This window comes from Stegostoma tigrinum, chromosome 22, assembly GCF_030684315.1.
Source record: "Stegostoma tigrinum isolate sSteTig4 chromosome 22, sSteTig4.hap1, whole genome shotgun sequence".
NCBI lineage: Eukaryota > Metazoa > Chordata > Chondrichthyes > Orectolobiformes > Stegostomatidae > Stegostoma > Stegostoma tigrinum.
The window spans coordinates 33,836,936-33,853,166 of record NC_081375.1 but is presented as its reverse complement, the minus strand read 5'-3'; the positions used below and the strand labels follow the sequence as shown (position 1 = coordinate 33,853,166).

At 39.5% G+C, this 16,231-nt stretch overlaps 1 protein-coding gene across 5 annotated transcripts in view; it reads left to right on the top strand.

Moving 5' to 3' along the window:
- Positions 1 to 16,231, top strand: part of LOC125463594 (septin-9-like) — a 258,165-nt gene that overhangs the window by 73,537 nt on the left and 168,397 nt on the right. The window contains exon 1 of one of the 5 annotated variants that reach the window (XM_059653765.1): positions 2,288 to 2,312. The exons of the other annotated variants lie outside the window; for them this stretch is intronic. Within the exon in view, the coding sequence (XP_059509748.1) occupies positions 2,306 to 2,312 (7 nt within the window). The 5' untranslated portion in view covers positions 2,288 to 2,305. Of the gene's footprint in view, positions 1 to 2,287; positions 2,313 to 16,231 lie in introns of those variants that run through there. 5 annotated transcript variants of the gene reach the window in all.

The following is a 16,231-nucleotide window of genomic DNA, read 5'->3' as shown; positions in this document are numbered from 1 at the left end:
ATACAGTATAAACTGTTGTTCACTTCGGAATTTGGTATTCTTCTATTCATTGTGGTGAGCGCAAGACAAAGAGCTTCAACATCTTGTAAAATACTGTGGTGATGAAAAAGTCATGCTACTTCAACGCCATCGATTGAAATCAACAGGTCTCTTCATAACATGCAGACTTTCATATGATAAGAATGCCACAGGTGCTCAGTATGGCAGGTTAGATATTATTCTCATGTGGGAATGGGATTTGGCGTTGGAATTTATGGTGATAGATTGGGCAGTTTCCCCTCCCACAAAACTGGAAGTCGTGACATCAGGTTGGAAACCTGAATCATCATGGCCATTAGCGTTAACACAGAAGGAGGGAGGGGTGTGAAATAGGAAGTCTGCTCACCTTTCAGAAATGAGCAGTGGGCAGCACGGTGGCTCAGTGGTTAGAAATGCTGCCTCAGTGCCAGGAACCCGGGTTTGATTCCACCCTTGGGTGACTGTCTGTCTGAATGGAGTTTGTGCATTCTCCCTGTGTCTGCATGGGTTTCCTCTGGGCGCTCTGGTTTCCAAAGATGTGCAGGCTAGATGGATTGGCCATGTTAAATTGTCCATAGTGTTCAGGAAAGTGTAGCTTAGGTGGGTTATAGCAGGATGGGTCTGGGTGGGATTCTCCAAGTGCCATTTTTTGGGATGCACATGAACAATGCAGAGGGAGCAAATCTTATCAGATAAGCATGGGTGACAATTAGTAACATTCAGAATGGAGAGGGACTCTGTCTGAGAAGCTGCAGCAGCAGCTTGGCCTAATGCTACAAGTGAGGAAGTTTTGAATTATGGTTCATGTGTCACATTTTCAGGACGATGCATTGCAATACCCTGGTTTCCACAATGGTCTAGAGAAGAGAATCCCAAAGACCTGCTGCCCTCTTATTGAAGGTGTTCCTCCTCCTCCTCAGTCCTAAGTTACATGTCCCTTTTATTCAGAGACTGTGTGCCCAGGTTCTTGCCTTACTCAGCCAGGATGCCCCAGTCCTGGATTTTTTAAAAAATAATTTCGGTCCTGGTGTTAAAATGTGATCTATCCCACCAAAATGATGCTCCAATAATTGAGATACCAATAATGATCCTTAAAGTTGGTACTGATATCTCTGACATTTGTTAATTGCCTGTTGTACTGATTCATTCATAAAGAAGGGCTGTCACACCAATGTTGCACTGGTAGTGTTTTGGGAATCGTATTCTGAAAGTGTTTTCTGGGAAGAAAAGTAGGAAAGCAAACATATGATCTGTGTTTGTGATGTCTATATATCAGAAAGGAAGATGGCTTTGTTTATTGGAGGCCAATTATCTCAGTCCCAGCACACCACTGCAGGAATTGTCATGGTGGTACCTAAGGACCAAACATCTTCAACTGGTTCACCAATGGCCTTCTGTCAGTCACATGCTTAAATTGGGATGTTTGCTGATGGTTGTACAACGTTCAGCACCATTCACGACACCTCAGATCCTGAAGCAGTTCGTGTACATGCAGCAGGTCTTGAACATCATCCAGGCATGAACTCGTGTGGCATAAATGTAACTTGGCATTCAAGTGCCAAGCAATGACCATCTCAAATAAGAAAAAGTGCAAATGGTTGGACATGACATTCAATGGCATCCACTATCTCTGAATTTCCTGGGGATTACCATTGCCCATATACTGAAATGGACCAGCCACATGAATACTGTGGCCACAAGATCAGAAGAGGCTCCAAATCCTATGGTGAACAACTCCTCTCTTGTCTCCCTAGAACTGATTCATTATCTACAGAGTTCAAGTCTGGATTGTGATAGAATATTCTCCATTTTCTTGGGTGTGGCTGAAACAATGCTCAAGAAGCTTGAGTGACATCTAAAGCACCATTTAGAACTTCCACACCCTTCAAGATAGTGGTAACAGTATGTTGCATTACATCCTGTGCAAGTTATCAAGGCTTCTTTTGGCATCTTACAAACCTATGACTTGTCTGCCTAGAATGACAAGGGCAATAGATATATGGGAAAGCCACCACCCTCAAGTTTTCCTCCAAGCTACATGCCATCCTGACTTGGAAACACATCACAGTTCTTTCACTGTTACTGGTTAAGATCCTGGAACTCCCTTCCTAACAACATTGTGCATGTACCTACACCCAAGGACAGCAATAGTTCAAGAAGGCAGACAACAACCACTTGTTTTTTTTATTCATTCACAGGACCAGGGCATTACTGGCTAGACCAGTATTTATTGCCCACAGTGCAGTTGAGAGTCAACCAGCTGAGAGTCTGGAGTCACATGTAGGCCATGCCAGGTAAGGTTGGGAGTGTCATTCCCTATAGGACAGATGTTTCTTTTGCAACAGTCAACAATTGTCACAATTAGACTCTCTAAATTCCAGATTTTTATTGAATATGAATTTGACCATTTGCCATGGCAGGACTTGAGCCCAGGTCCCCAAGACATTTCCTGGGTCTCCGGATTAACACTTCAGCAATAATTTCACCAGGCCTTTGTCTCCACTTCCGAAGGGTAACTGAGAATGGGCAATAAATTCTGGCCCAACAAGTACATGCGGACTTAAAAAATACATTTAAAGTAAAACTTTCACTCTGTAGGACATGTTTTGATCTAGTTGGTACCACATTCCATAATAACACATCCGTTTAACTCTTGAGGTCAGGTACCAGGGATTTTTGATATGACATTTGATTCCTAATACATTGTAAGAAAAATTACCAGAAGAAAATAATGTGGGAATATGCACACCAGTTCAAGGATAATTTGTATACATGCTTACAACATTGGATCTCAAAATATTCATTTGCGTACCAAACCTTTTACATGGGTCCTGAGAAATTGAATTAAGTTTTTATGCTCTTGTAGATTTTTGGCAATCGCAATCTCTTAAGTTACATGATGCAGACATCTTAGAAGTGTGCAAAATCTTGAACAGCTTGGAACCAGATCTGCAGCAATATTCCATATTTTTTTTAAATTCTAATTTCTCAAGGAATGATTGGTGCTTTTCTAATGTTTTAATCTTTGTGCAACATTCTCATAAATATTTTGAGAATGTTTTGGCTACTTAATCAATAACTAAGTTCAAAACTTACATTCTCACTGTCTGTTTATCTTTCACAAACACTGCTGAATGACAAAAGGATCATCTTATTTTATATGGAGATCTATTTTCAAAATCTGGGATATTGTTTTTGACCTGAAAACTTCCATATAAGGTTCTGTTGCCATCATCACCAAGTCGAACAGAATCCAAACTGTTCTGTTTGTTCCTTTTATGGTGCCTTATTTTACAAGCTGATTTGTGGTTTAAACTAATTTGAATAGCTTGGATGTGATCTTTCACTGTGGAACACAATTGTGAGTTGCGGAAAAAAGAAATGAGTGGATCAGCTGATCTGGAATAGATACATGAACTAGCACAGGAAAAAAGGTTGATTTCATATATGCACCTTCTAGAGGCATCCTTTACAGTCCATGAAGTACCTTTTCACATGTACTCGCCATTGCAAGGTAGGAAGGCCCTGAAATGCCAATGGCCCAGATCTTCCAATCAGTGTAGATGCTACATGCATTGACACTGGCTGGGAGATTTGTGACTAAATTCTTTTTATTTCTTAGCTTGGTGTTCTGACATCAGGGGGACGACAATCAGGCACAAAAAAGGACAAAGTCCGAGCACGTCCCTGTTTATACAGCTGTTAGCAACTGTAATGCTTGGATAAGTTTCTACAGTCCAGGTCAGTCAATGGATGAGTGGTCTTTTATTGTGTGGTATGATGCCACACAGTGTTTGAGTTATTTACAGACTATGAGGTGGTGCCCGGTGGCATACCATAGGGATTGCTGTTGGGTCCCTAGTTGTTTCTGTGATAGATACAAAATATGTAAAAATGACGATATAGAAGAAAATGTGATTGGGGATGATAAGTAAGTTTGCAGATGACACAAAGATTAGCCTGGTAGTTGATAGTGAGTAAAAAGATCCTATGTATAGATGGATTGTCTGATTGGTAGTTGGGATGTAGCACCGATAAATGGGACGTAATGCCCTTAGGAAGATGTAACAGTACAAGGGAGTACTCGGTGAATAGCAAGACATTAGGAAGCTAGGAGGAACAGAGAGATCTTAGGCATTTGTTCACAGATTCCTAATGGCAGAAGGACAGGTTAATTGGATAGTTAAGAAAACTTGCAGGATATTTGCCTTTATCATTGGCAGAATAGGTGATAAGAGCAGGGAGATTATGCTGGAGCTAGGCAAGACTTTTATAAAGACACAGTTGAACTATTGTGTGCAGTTCTAGTCACTGCACAATAATAAGGATGTGATCACAATGGAGAAAGAGCAGGGGCGATTCACAAAGGGATGGTACCTGTGATGGAGCAATTTAGCTATGAAGAGAGCTCAGGTTGTTTTATTTAGATCAGAGAGGATTAAAGGGGTCCTGGTTGAGATGTATGGGATTATGAAGGGTAGAGACAGGGTGGATAGGAAGCAGCTGTTCTCCCATAATATTAGGGCCTATAACAAGGAGGCATAATTTTAAATGTGAAAGGCAGAAGGTTTAGAGAGGATTTTATTGTAAAGAAGAATCACCCAGATGGTGGTGGGGTCACCACCAGGGAGGGTAGTTGAGGTGTGAAAGGTACTTGAGCACTTGAAATGTCATAATGTTCAAGGCAATGAGCCAATTGCTAAAATGTGGGACTGCTGTGAGTCATCTTTTGTCAGTGCAGAGTCAGTGGGGCCAAAGGGCCTCTTCTGTCTTGAATGATTCTATGAAAATTATCCCATTAATCTTACTTCAAAACCATTTAAAATTATGGAATTGAATGCCAGAAGTAAATTTGACAATATCCGTATAATTCTCGCTCTCGCTCTCTGCCTGTATGCTACTTGAATCCATTGTCTGGGCCTCTTTCCATAAGCTTATCCACTTCTCCATCTCATCCCTTTTGGGACCTCCTTCAATTCATCAATAAGCAGTTCCTTTCTGTATATCTCTCCCATGAAGGTTTCTGCTTTCACACTTACTTTTTTACTTATTAAAATATTTCCTCTTCCTCTGTTCACTTCCACCCCTTTCCTTTCTCACCTTATGCTCATGTTTGTTTTTAATTCACTCTCCTTGCCCTCTTTCCTGCCCATAACTACCTACACCCCAGTGCAATTTCACTCTGATCCCCACTCCCAAATTTCCTTCCCTCACACTCGGGAGTCCAGAACACGGAAAGCAAAAGCCTAAAATTACAGCCAGACCATTAATGAGGGAATTTCGGATGTAATTCTTCACACAAAGTGTAACTGTATGGAATGAAGAATGTCAGAACATTGGAAGATAGAAACAGGAGTACACCATTCAGCCCATTAAGCCTGTTCCTCCACTTGTAGTTGATTTCAATGTCATTTACCCATATTATCCATTTAGATTCCTGATTACCAGTGATATATTTATCAACCTCAATTTTAAATGTGCTTCAAGACTAAGCTTCCACACCCCTTTGTGGTAAAGAATTCTAAAGATTGACCACCATCTGAGTAGATTATTTTCTCCTTGTCTCAGGCCTCAATGTTGTCCCCTTATTTTTAAATTGTGCCTGCAGGTTTTGGACTCCATACCAAAGAGAACTTCTCACCTGGATCTACTCTGTTTATCCATTAAAGAACGTTGTAGGTTTCAATTGATCACCAATTCTTATTCAAGGAAACCGTAAATAATAAAGGCTCAGTTTGCCCTTGAGAAGAAGTGGATGTGAACTAAACTAATTTTGTGTGGAAGATTTGAATGACTTTGTGCAGGCATGGTATAAAATAATATAGAATCAAACCATTTTAGTAAGGATAAGATGCAAATCAACCATGATCTATCCCTCCACATGTCCGTCTTAGCTCCATCCTAATGTAATTAAGTAAAGATACTTAACCTGAGCCCTGTTCCTGGGCCTCGTCCATTATTGATCTGTTTTTGACCTCCAGGAGAGAAATAAAAGCAGTTTGAGTTGACTAACTCTTGCTTATTCCCCACTTCCCTGAGGGGAAGTGCAGCCTGAAATGGTTCTTTTTTTCTCCCCCTACATTTGGACAACAGATGTTTTGCATGAGGGAAGTTTAAATTCTGACTGGATCTGTGCTTTACAATAATAGATGACCGGTCACAGCAACTTTTGAGAAGCTTGTTTTGATGGATTTCAGTGTAATTACTGACAGGCTCTCCCCACTCATTTGTTTTAGCTGAAGGGGAGGGGAAAGTAAAACATAATGATTTTCTTTTCTTATGACCATGGTTCATTCCAATTCCCATAACAGAAAATTTGTTTCTAACAAAGCAAGAGTTCAAAAATAGTTTTGTACTTCAGGAAACTGCAGCACTGGGTGGTTCATAACCACACCTTTTGGCACAGAAAATCACCCGCGTTAGCCAGTATCACTGTACATGATGGCTATTAGTCAGTTGTTTATTTTTAATGGCAAATGTAATCAGAATTTAAAGACACCGTGGTTTCAAGAAATGTGATAAATTGTGTTAATCTTTAATCTGCGTTTCCCCAATGTAGATTTATAATATTCTAACATTGGTTCAGACCAGAAATTGCATTAAGAATACATCAAATTAAAACCTTTAAAAAGTTACAGGGTCCATTAGGAGGGTAAGCAGTTCAGGCTCTGATCTTTTGTGCAGTATAAATCAATGATCAATACAAATAATGTTTGGAAACATTAAGATTTCCCCTCTTCTGTGTTTGCTTGGGTATGATAGGGCACTTTCCAATTCAACCATAGCCACATTGTCTAAAGGGTCTTTGTCTCATGCAATTTTCATTCAGGTTGGTAATGGTGGTGTGCAGGGAAGCAGGGCAAATAGTTCCAATATGTTCTCACTCTCAATACTCCAGCCAAAACACCATTCCATGCCACCCGTATTTCCAAGCCAGCTCCAAAGCCAATCAACCTTTACCACCAAGGACCGAACTCATGACCTGTAGAATCATAAAGTCATACAGCATGGAAACAGACAGTTTGGCCCAACTCGTCCATGCTGATCAGCTATCCCAAACTAAACTAGTTCCATTTGCCTGTGTATGGCCCACATCCTTCTAAACCTTTCCTGTACATATACCTGTCCAAATGTCTCTCAAATGTTGCAACTGTACAGCATTTGCTACTTCCTCTGGCAGGTCATTTCATTCATGCAACATTGTTTGTGAGTCCCTTGGGTCTCTTCTAAATCTTTCCCCCTCACCTTTAAAATTATGCCCTCTGGTTTTGAACTCCCCTACACGAGGGAAGTGAAAACTGACGATAAAACTATGGATGCTATAAATCAGAAACAAAAACAGAAATTGCTAGAAATGCTCAGCAGGTGTGGCAGTATCTGTGGAGCAAAATCAGAGTTAATGTTTCAGGTCCAGTAACCCTTTGTCATTACCTGGGGAAAACACGTTTGCTATTCTACCTTGTTTATGCCTCATGATTTTATAAACCCCTATAAGGTCACCCCTAATCTTTCTATGCTCCAGGGAGAAAAGTCCCAGCCTATTGAGGCTCTGGTCATAAGTTAAACTTTCCAGACCCAGTAACATCCTTGTAAACCTTTTCTGCACCCTTTTTCAATTTAATAATACACTTCTTATGGCTGGGTGACCAGAAAATGTTGGCTTTTCAACAATCTAACTGAGCTCTCATTTGATATAGACTTGATACAGAAAAAAAACTCCCATTCGCGAAACCCGTTCAAAGATTTTACATCCCATCAAGTGGGCAAACTGTTATTAGAAGTAAAAGTTTATTCATTTTAACACGGTTAAAAACAACTACTCTTTAATCGTCTGATTAAACTGTCAATCAACATCTGAATTTCCTCTTCTTCCTGAGATAAATGATTTTGCAAGTCAGCCAAGAATTCATAATAGCTCTTGAGAAATGTCAACAATGAAGTCTGCTGAAAAGGTAGGAAGAGACAATAATTTTAATTTAAACCACATCAATGTCCTGTTATTCAAAAACACAAATTACTGGAAAAACTCAGCAGATCTGACGGCACCTATCTAAAGAAAGCGTTTTGAGTTCAGTGTAATGAAGAGTCACCAGATTTAATATGTTAACTCTGCTTTATTCCCACAGATTCTGCCAGTCCTGCTGAGTTTCATCAGCAATTTCCTCTCTTTTTCCAGATCTTTTGTGATATTTCTGAGAATTGTGAGGCTTTATTTCTATAATGTTATACCTATGAAATCCCAAAGAGTTGCCTTACTATAAGAAAAGTCCAAATTGAAGGGCATTACAATTTTAGTCGGTGATTTTAATCTGCATATTGAGTGGGCAAATCAGATATGCAAGGGGAGTACTGAAAATGAATTTGTAAAGTCCATCAGGGATTGTTTTCCACAGTACATTGCAGAACTTATCCAGGAACATGCTATTTTAGATCTAGTTACAGAGCAGACCAAATCTCCACAAAATATGTAGGGAGATCGATTTAGGCCCTAAATCTATCTAATTTTAATGCAAGGGCCAGGCGTTGCATTCAGATGCAATTAGATTGATCAAACTATCAAACTTGAAGCAAAACACACTTTACTCATGTGCCTTAGTTAAAGTACGGACAAGATAAAATATTATAAAAATTAGCTTAACTGTAATTCCACAAAATAATTAAAGTAATAAACTACTCATTAACTCTTCAATGCAGTACCATCCCATAAGCACACACTTGGCAAAGGCAAACTGAGTAACAGATTTTCTCACATACAATTCCAGCAGCAGGAAGTGAACCCAAGCTTCTAGCAGTAGCAAAGAGAGAGAGGAAAAACAGCTTCCAGGTCCAGCATCAAGACCCCACCAACAATTACTGAAAGCTAAAAGTAAAATCCTGGTGGTGAAGGAGCTTGACCTCACCCAGCCAGGCTGCTTCTATTGTTTCAACTTTAAAAAAAAAATACACACACTCCAGACCTCACAAGCTGTGTATTTTATCGACAACTGGGCACCTCTGTCTCAACCCCTTCATTTCAAAAATAAGGAAAGCGTATACCTCAAGCTATAGCATTGTCAGAATAATGAGGTAAGATTAATAAAAGATCTCATTAGTAAGGATCCTCTTAGGAGCAGTGATCACAACGTGGTGGAATTTCAAAATCAGATTCATGGATGCCAACTTGGGTCTCAAGCTAGTGTACGCACCTTTTAAATAAGAATGATTACAGAGGTATCAAGAAAAATTTGTCTAAAGCAGTCTGGGGAGATAGACAAAATGGAAAGTTGACAGATATACAGCGGCAGACATTTAAGCAGATATTTCATAACATTGAGCAAACGTTTGTTCTGGTCTAAGAAGAATCAACTAACATGGGTAACAAAGATGGTATCCAGAAAGATGGTATCCAAACAAAATAAACTGTAAGCACAGAATGTGGCAAAACCAATAGCAGGCCTGAAGAAAGGGTATTTTTGGGAGCTAACAGTGGTTGATTAAAACGTGAATAAAAAGGAAGAAAATTGCTAATGAAAGTAAATTTGCAAGAAATATAGTTACAAACAGGGAAGAGATTTTCTGGACATATCAAGAGAAAGAGAATGTGTAAAGTGTGCAATTTTTGGAGGATACAACTGAGGAGTTAATACTGAGGGACAGTAAATGACACACAATTTTGATCAATATTTTGCATCAGACTTCAGTAAAAGGCATTATACATACTCCAAAGATAACAGATAACCAAGGTACTAATGGGAAGAAAGATCTCCTAACTGTCCCTATGGTGAGGAAGAAAGTGCTTTACAAACAAATGGGACTAAAGGCAGACAAGTCACCAGAACTCACTGGTCTACAAGCCACTTAATGACTCAAGCAGCTGCACAGAAAATCGAAACACTAACTGAAATATTCCAGAATTTACTGGATACAGGAAGAGTTCCAATGAATTGAAAAACTGATATGTCCCTGTGTACAAAAGAAGGAAGGTAGAGTGTGGAAAAGTATAAGCAGTTAGCCTAACTTCTGCCATTGTTTGTTCAGAAAATGCTAGAGTCCATTATTAAAGTAAAAATAGCAAGATATTTTGAGGCTTAATGCAAATCAACTGTGGTTTTGTGAAAGGGAAATCATATTAGGTAAATTTTCTGTGTTCTTTATGAACATTATAAGTAGAGTTTTCTTGATGGACTTATGGGGGAAAAAAGGTATTTCAGTTTCCAGAAAGTATTCAATAAAGTGTAACAAGATATGAAATCATGGTATTGGTGGTAATGTATCAGCAGGGACTGACAATTAGTTAACGCACAAGAAAAAGAAAAGAGTCAAGATTTAATGGGTAATTTTTAGATTGGAAAGATATAAACTCATGAAGTGCCACACTGATCATTCTTGGGTTTTAGTTATTTTCTATGTTGTTGACTTGGAGGCTAAGACAGTGTAATCACTCCAAGTTTACTGATGATACAAAAATAGATGGGAAGACATGTTGTGATGAAGTCATAAGAAATCTGCAGGGGTATAGATAGGTTGAACAAATGAGTGGATAAAAACAGATGGAATTTAATTTTGGAAACGTGAGGTCATTAATTTTGGTAGGAAGAATCAAAAGGCAGGCTATTATTTAAATGAGAGAGGCTTCAAGCAAATGCAATGCAGAGGAACTTGAGTGTTCTTGTGCGTGATACAAATTAACATGCTGAGGCAGCAGTTAATTAAGAAGACAAAGAATATCTTGGGCTTTATTGCTACAGCTTTGGAGTTCTATAATTGGGAAGCTTTTCTGCAACTGTATGATGTGCTGGTGATGTCACATCTATACAGAATACTATATAGCGTTTTTGTCCCATTATTCAAGAAATAGTGTATTGCATGGAAGGCATTTTAAAAGAGATTCACTAGGCTGATTCTTGGGATGAAGGGGTTGACAAGTCGAGAATCTTAAATCAGTTTTGGCCTTTATTCATTTAAACTTGAGAAGAATGAGGAGTGATCTTACTGAAACGTACAAGATTTATAAGTGTTTGACAAGCGAGATATGAATATGATATTTATACTATTGGGGGAATTTTTATCTAAGAGATATAGTTACAGAATAAGAGGCAATCATCCAAAACAAAATTGGGAAGGAATTTCATCCTGTATAGGGTAATGAATGTCTGGAATTCTCTTCCCAGAGAGTTGAGGAGGGTAGATCACTGAGTGTGTTTGAAGAGGAGGCAGATTTTTGAAATATTGAGAAATCAAAAACTGTCACAAAAAGTAAGAAGTTGAGGCAAGGGGCAAAACTACCATAAACTTTTTAAATGGTGAAGTATTCTAGAAGGGCTGAATGGCTTACTCGTGTTTCTTGTTTTCTCAATGTTCTTTATTGTAATATTTTTAACGAGTCATGGGTGAGTCCCCAGACTGCCACAAATGGAATGTGAGACGAATTTTTTTGAGAACCTGCAGCAATGTTTCGCTGCTTAGTCTTGTTATATTTTATATGCTCTCTGTTGTCAATGGCCCAATGTTTAATTGATGAAAGCAAAGAGCAGCTAAGTGGTTTTAAAGTTTATTATTAATACTTTAAACATTGATACTTGGTTGATACCTCTTTAAGGTTGTAGTAATAGCAGGTATTTTTAGGCCCCACTTGTTTTGTACATAGTGTATTCTGTGAGTATGGTAAAAAAGCATGGAAGTACCATTTGTTGGCATGGACCCCATGAAGGGCCACTGGGGGTAGTTTGAGGGAATAAATGTTCATGATGGGAGCATGAATATGACCTTTTTAAATGAGCCCTTTCTAAAGGTTCTTGAATCCAGACCATTATTCATGATGACTCTGAGAAACCACGAATCAGAGAAGCTATCTCAAATCGATAGAAGTATTGGGGCAGGCAGGATGAGGCGGGTTCATCAAATGTCTAACCTGGAATCTCTAAATTGATTGTGCAAGGTGCATGCCTGCTAGATTTTTTTCTAATCAACCTGTTCAAAGATGTCATTATGTAGCTCGGAGGAGGTGGGACTTGAAACCAGGATTCCTGGCTCGAAGGTAGGGACACTGCCACTGCAACACAGCAGTCCTCCCAAGATTGCTACTCTGATACTTGTATTAATCTGAACAATTCATTTTTATGAAAGCTCTTCTATTTTTTCATTCAAAGCACTTTGCTGTTAGCAACAAGTAGATTATGTCCTCCCAACCCCCCTCCCAAACCCCCCACCATCTCCTTACATTGGTAGCTTCATTACAACATTTCTATACTCCTGCAAAAGTAGACCTGATCTCCCGTGAGGGCCAGGATTCTCTCCTCCAGCATTTACAGATGTCAGACTACCTTGGTTCTAATTCACAGGTGCCTGTTCAAGTGCCTTATCTAAGGTGCTTTTGCATGAGACAACAATGTGAGTGTAGCAAGAGGCTTCACTAAATACAAAGGTGGTGTGGAGTCTCTTTGGTCCAGTCATAGATATTTTCTGGTCACCCTATTTAAAGATGTTATCACACATCTCTGGAGCAGGTAAGACTTGAATCCAGGTCCCTGACTTAAATTGAGGGACACTACCACTGCAGCACAAGAACCTCCCAAGGATTAGATATTTTCCTAAGCAATCTGCTCAGTGTGGTTTATTACACACAACTGAGACAAAGTGGAATTTGAACTCGGGCCTCCTGGCTCAGAGACGGTGATGCTGCCACTGCACCCCAAGAACATTCTAGGATTGCTATCCACATGCCAAAAATTGAGTGTGCCTGGAATCTGGTTGGTAATTTCACAGTCGGATCTCATCCAGCAATTTTGTTAATGGTTGTGGAATCCTTGTAATTGTTGAAACCCATCTCTTGGAGTTAATTTTATTTGACACTACCATAAAGGTGTATTCCGCTTGCAAAGTGTCAGTTCCCAGAAACACAAGCATCAACTATTTTACCCTTAATTACATTCCATGAAGCACTAACCATCTCTTAATTATATTTTCCATACAGTTACATTTGGGATAATGGGTATTGACTGCATGATTGAGGTTAAAATGATTTCTACTTATTTAGCAAAGCATGGCTTTCACTGAACAGCTTATGTAATTGAGGTAGAGGCATAATTGACAGCTTGGTGGCATGACCTTCTGCACAAATATGGAGGTGGTGAGGAGATTAAATTTTTGATTAAATCTTTCTCTATACAGAACTTGTAAGCATACTTGACTTTCAAGTCAAGATCTCAAAAGGCAAAGCTACCTTTTTAAAGATAGAGCCACACAACTACCAATTGAAACATCTAGACTGAGTTTGGATGCAGGTCACTTGAATTTCCATATGCATTTTCACATTTCTTCACTTCAGATTGTATGGAAAGGCACCTTTTCAGAGATAAGGGAATACATGAGGTGCAGAGAAAATCACAATATCCAGTAACTACAACAAAGAGCCTTAAAGTTATAGTGCCCTATTGTTTAATATCATCCCAAGCAGGAATATATTACTGATCCTTATCAAGGAGAGCATGAAGAAGCTGAGTGTATAGTGCGCAAATTAAATTTGCAATAATCTGCCTGGTTTCAATGTTAACTTGAGACAAGTTTTTTTTTGGTTTTACAGGTGATTTTTTTCCAAGTTCCCAAGAACATATTTCATTTGAAAACCAGTAGTTGGTCCTGGAATTATTTTCTTATCACTTATGCATGGGAAGTGGATATCATGTCAGCATTTATTGCCTATTCCTTATTGCAATCGAAAAGGTGACTGAACTGCCTTCTTGAAATGTTGCATTCTCTATGATTTGGGTACTGACACAATGCTGAAGACAGTTCCAGGATTTTGACCCAGTGAATGATCGTGAAGGAACAGTGATTTAGTTCCAAGTCAGAATGGTACGTTACTTCCAGGGACACTTTTTTTTTGTATGTGGGTGGTTTTCCCATGTATCTGCTACCATCTCCTTCTGGATATGTATGAAAGGAGCAATCAAAGGTGCCTTGGTAAGTTAATGCATTGCATCTTATATATGGCACACATTACCAGCACTGTCGATTATGGGTGAAGATCATGAACATTGTAGGTGATGGATAAAGTTCCAATCAAGTGGGTTGCTTTGCCAGAATGGCGCTGAGCCTCTTGGGTGGTGTTGGAGCTATACTCCTCCAAGCAAGCAAAGAGTATTCTATCACTCTGCTGACTTGTGCATTCTAGATGGTGGACAAATTTTAAGGAATCAGGAGAATTACCAGCCTCTAAGTGCGCATATAAGTGTTCAAGTTCGAAACAGAAGCAGGCCATTTAGCCCCTCAAGTGCTGTCCACCATTTTAATAAAACATGGCTGTCCTGATTGATACCTTAACTCCACATTCCCATGCACCTTTTGATAGCCTTTCATTTCCTTATTTAAAAGTCTATTTATCTCTGCTTCCACTGCCATTTGACAGAGTTCAAATATACGCAACCCTTTGCAAGAAAAAAAAGCTTCTCATGTCTGCCTTAAATGGATCAGACTGTTTGTTTTTTTTATATTAAAAAAAGGTGGCTTCTAGTTCTAGCCTCTCCCAAAACAGGACATTTCCTTTCCATAGAGATAGCAAGAATGGCGGATGCTGGAGTCAGAACACGGTGTGGAGCTGGAGGAACATGGCAAGTCAGGCAGCATCAGAGAAGCAGGAAAGTTGACGTTTCGGGTTGGGACCCTTCAGAAATTCTTTCCATACATACTTTAAGTTCCTTCATGATGCTATATGTTTCAAAGTTGCATCTTACTTTTCTAATTTCCAAGATTATGGAGGCCTGGCCTGTCCAACTTTTTCTCATAGGAAAATCTACCATTCCAGGTATTAGTCTAGTGAAAAAAACTTTGCTGAACTCAGTCCACTGTATTGGCATGCTGCTTTCAATAAAGAGACCAGATGTTATATACAGTGCTGCAGACACAGCCTCACCAGCGCTTTGTCTATAACTGAGGTGTAACCTCTATACGTATATTCTCAGATACCAAGGTGTAGAGCTGGATGAACACAGCAGGCCAAGCAGCATCAGAGGTGCAGGAAGGCTGACGTTTAGGGTCTAGAACCTTCTTCAGAAATGGCCTGAAACGTCGGCCTGAAACGTCAGCCTTCCTGCTCCTCTGCTGCTTGGCCTGCTATGTTCTTCAAGCTTTATATCCAGTTGTCTCAGATTCTCCAGTATGTACAGTTCCTACTATCTCTGTGTATATTCTCACTTGTTCCTGTGGCCACCGAACTTATCTGGCTGGTGCAGTTCTACTTCTGGTGAATGGTCACACTCGGAATGTTGCTAATAGGTGGTCAACAATGGTAATGTCAAAAAGACAATGGTTGGATTCTCTCTGGGAGGTGGTGATTGCACTACAGAAGTGCTAAACAAAGGTTACGATGAGTTCAGAAATCTGGTGGAACTCAATTTGAAAGTCAGTGAATAAGTGAGCAGATTATTATTGTGAATATGCAGCTTAACATCCCTGCTATGACACCTTCTATTACTTTGCTGAAGATTGAGAGTAATTTTTTTTATTATTCAGTCACAGGATGTGGGCATCACTAGCCGTGCCAGCATTTTCTTGCCTATGCCTAATTGCCCAGAAGGTAGCACATTCCTGAGAGTCTGGAGTCATATGTAGGCCAGATGGTAATTTCCTTTCATAAAAATAATTAAAGAGCTAAATAGATTGTTCTGACAATTGACAATGGCTTCTTGATCACCATTCGACTCCTAATTCCATTTTTTTAAAAAATTGAATTCAAATTCCACCATTTACCATGGCAGGGTTCAAACCTGGGTCCCCAGAACATTACTCTGGATTAGTATTCTAGCAATAATATTGATAATAGCAATAATAGATTGACGTAGTGGTAATTGTTTGGGTTGGATTTTGCCTGGTATGCCCTGTCCACAAAAAGCAGGACATGTTGCACATTGTCAGGTAGAGCCCAGGGTTGTAGTTGAACTGGGACAGCTCTGTCGGGGCACAGCTAATTCTGGAGCACAATGTTTCAATGTGATTTCTAGAATGTTGTCAGCGCTTTCCAATATTCAGCACCTTCAGCAGTTTCTCTATCACGTGAAGTGAATTGCTTTTGTCGAAGACTGACATCTGTGATGCTGAGTTCCTCTGGAAAAGGCCGAGATGGATTGTCGGCTCGGCACATCTGGCTGAAGATGTTTGCAATGCTTCATCCTTGTCACTTGTTCTTCTGTGCTTGGCTCCCCCATCATTGCATTTAGGTCTGCCTGGCATTGTCACT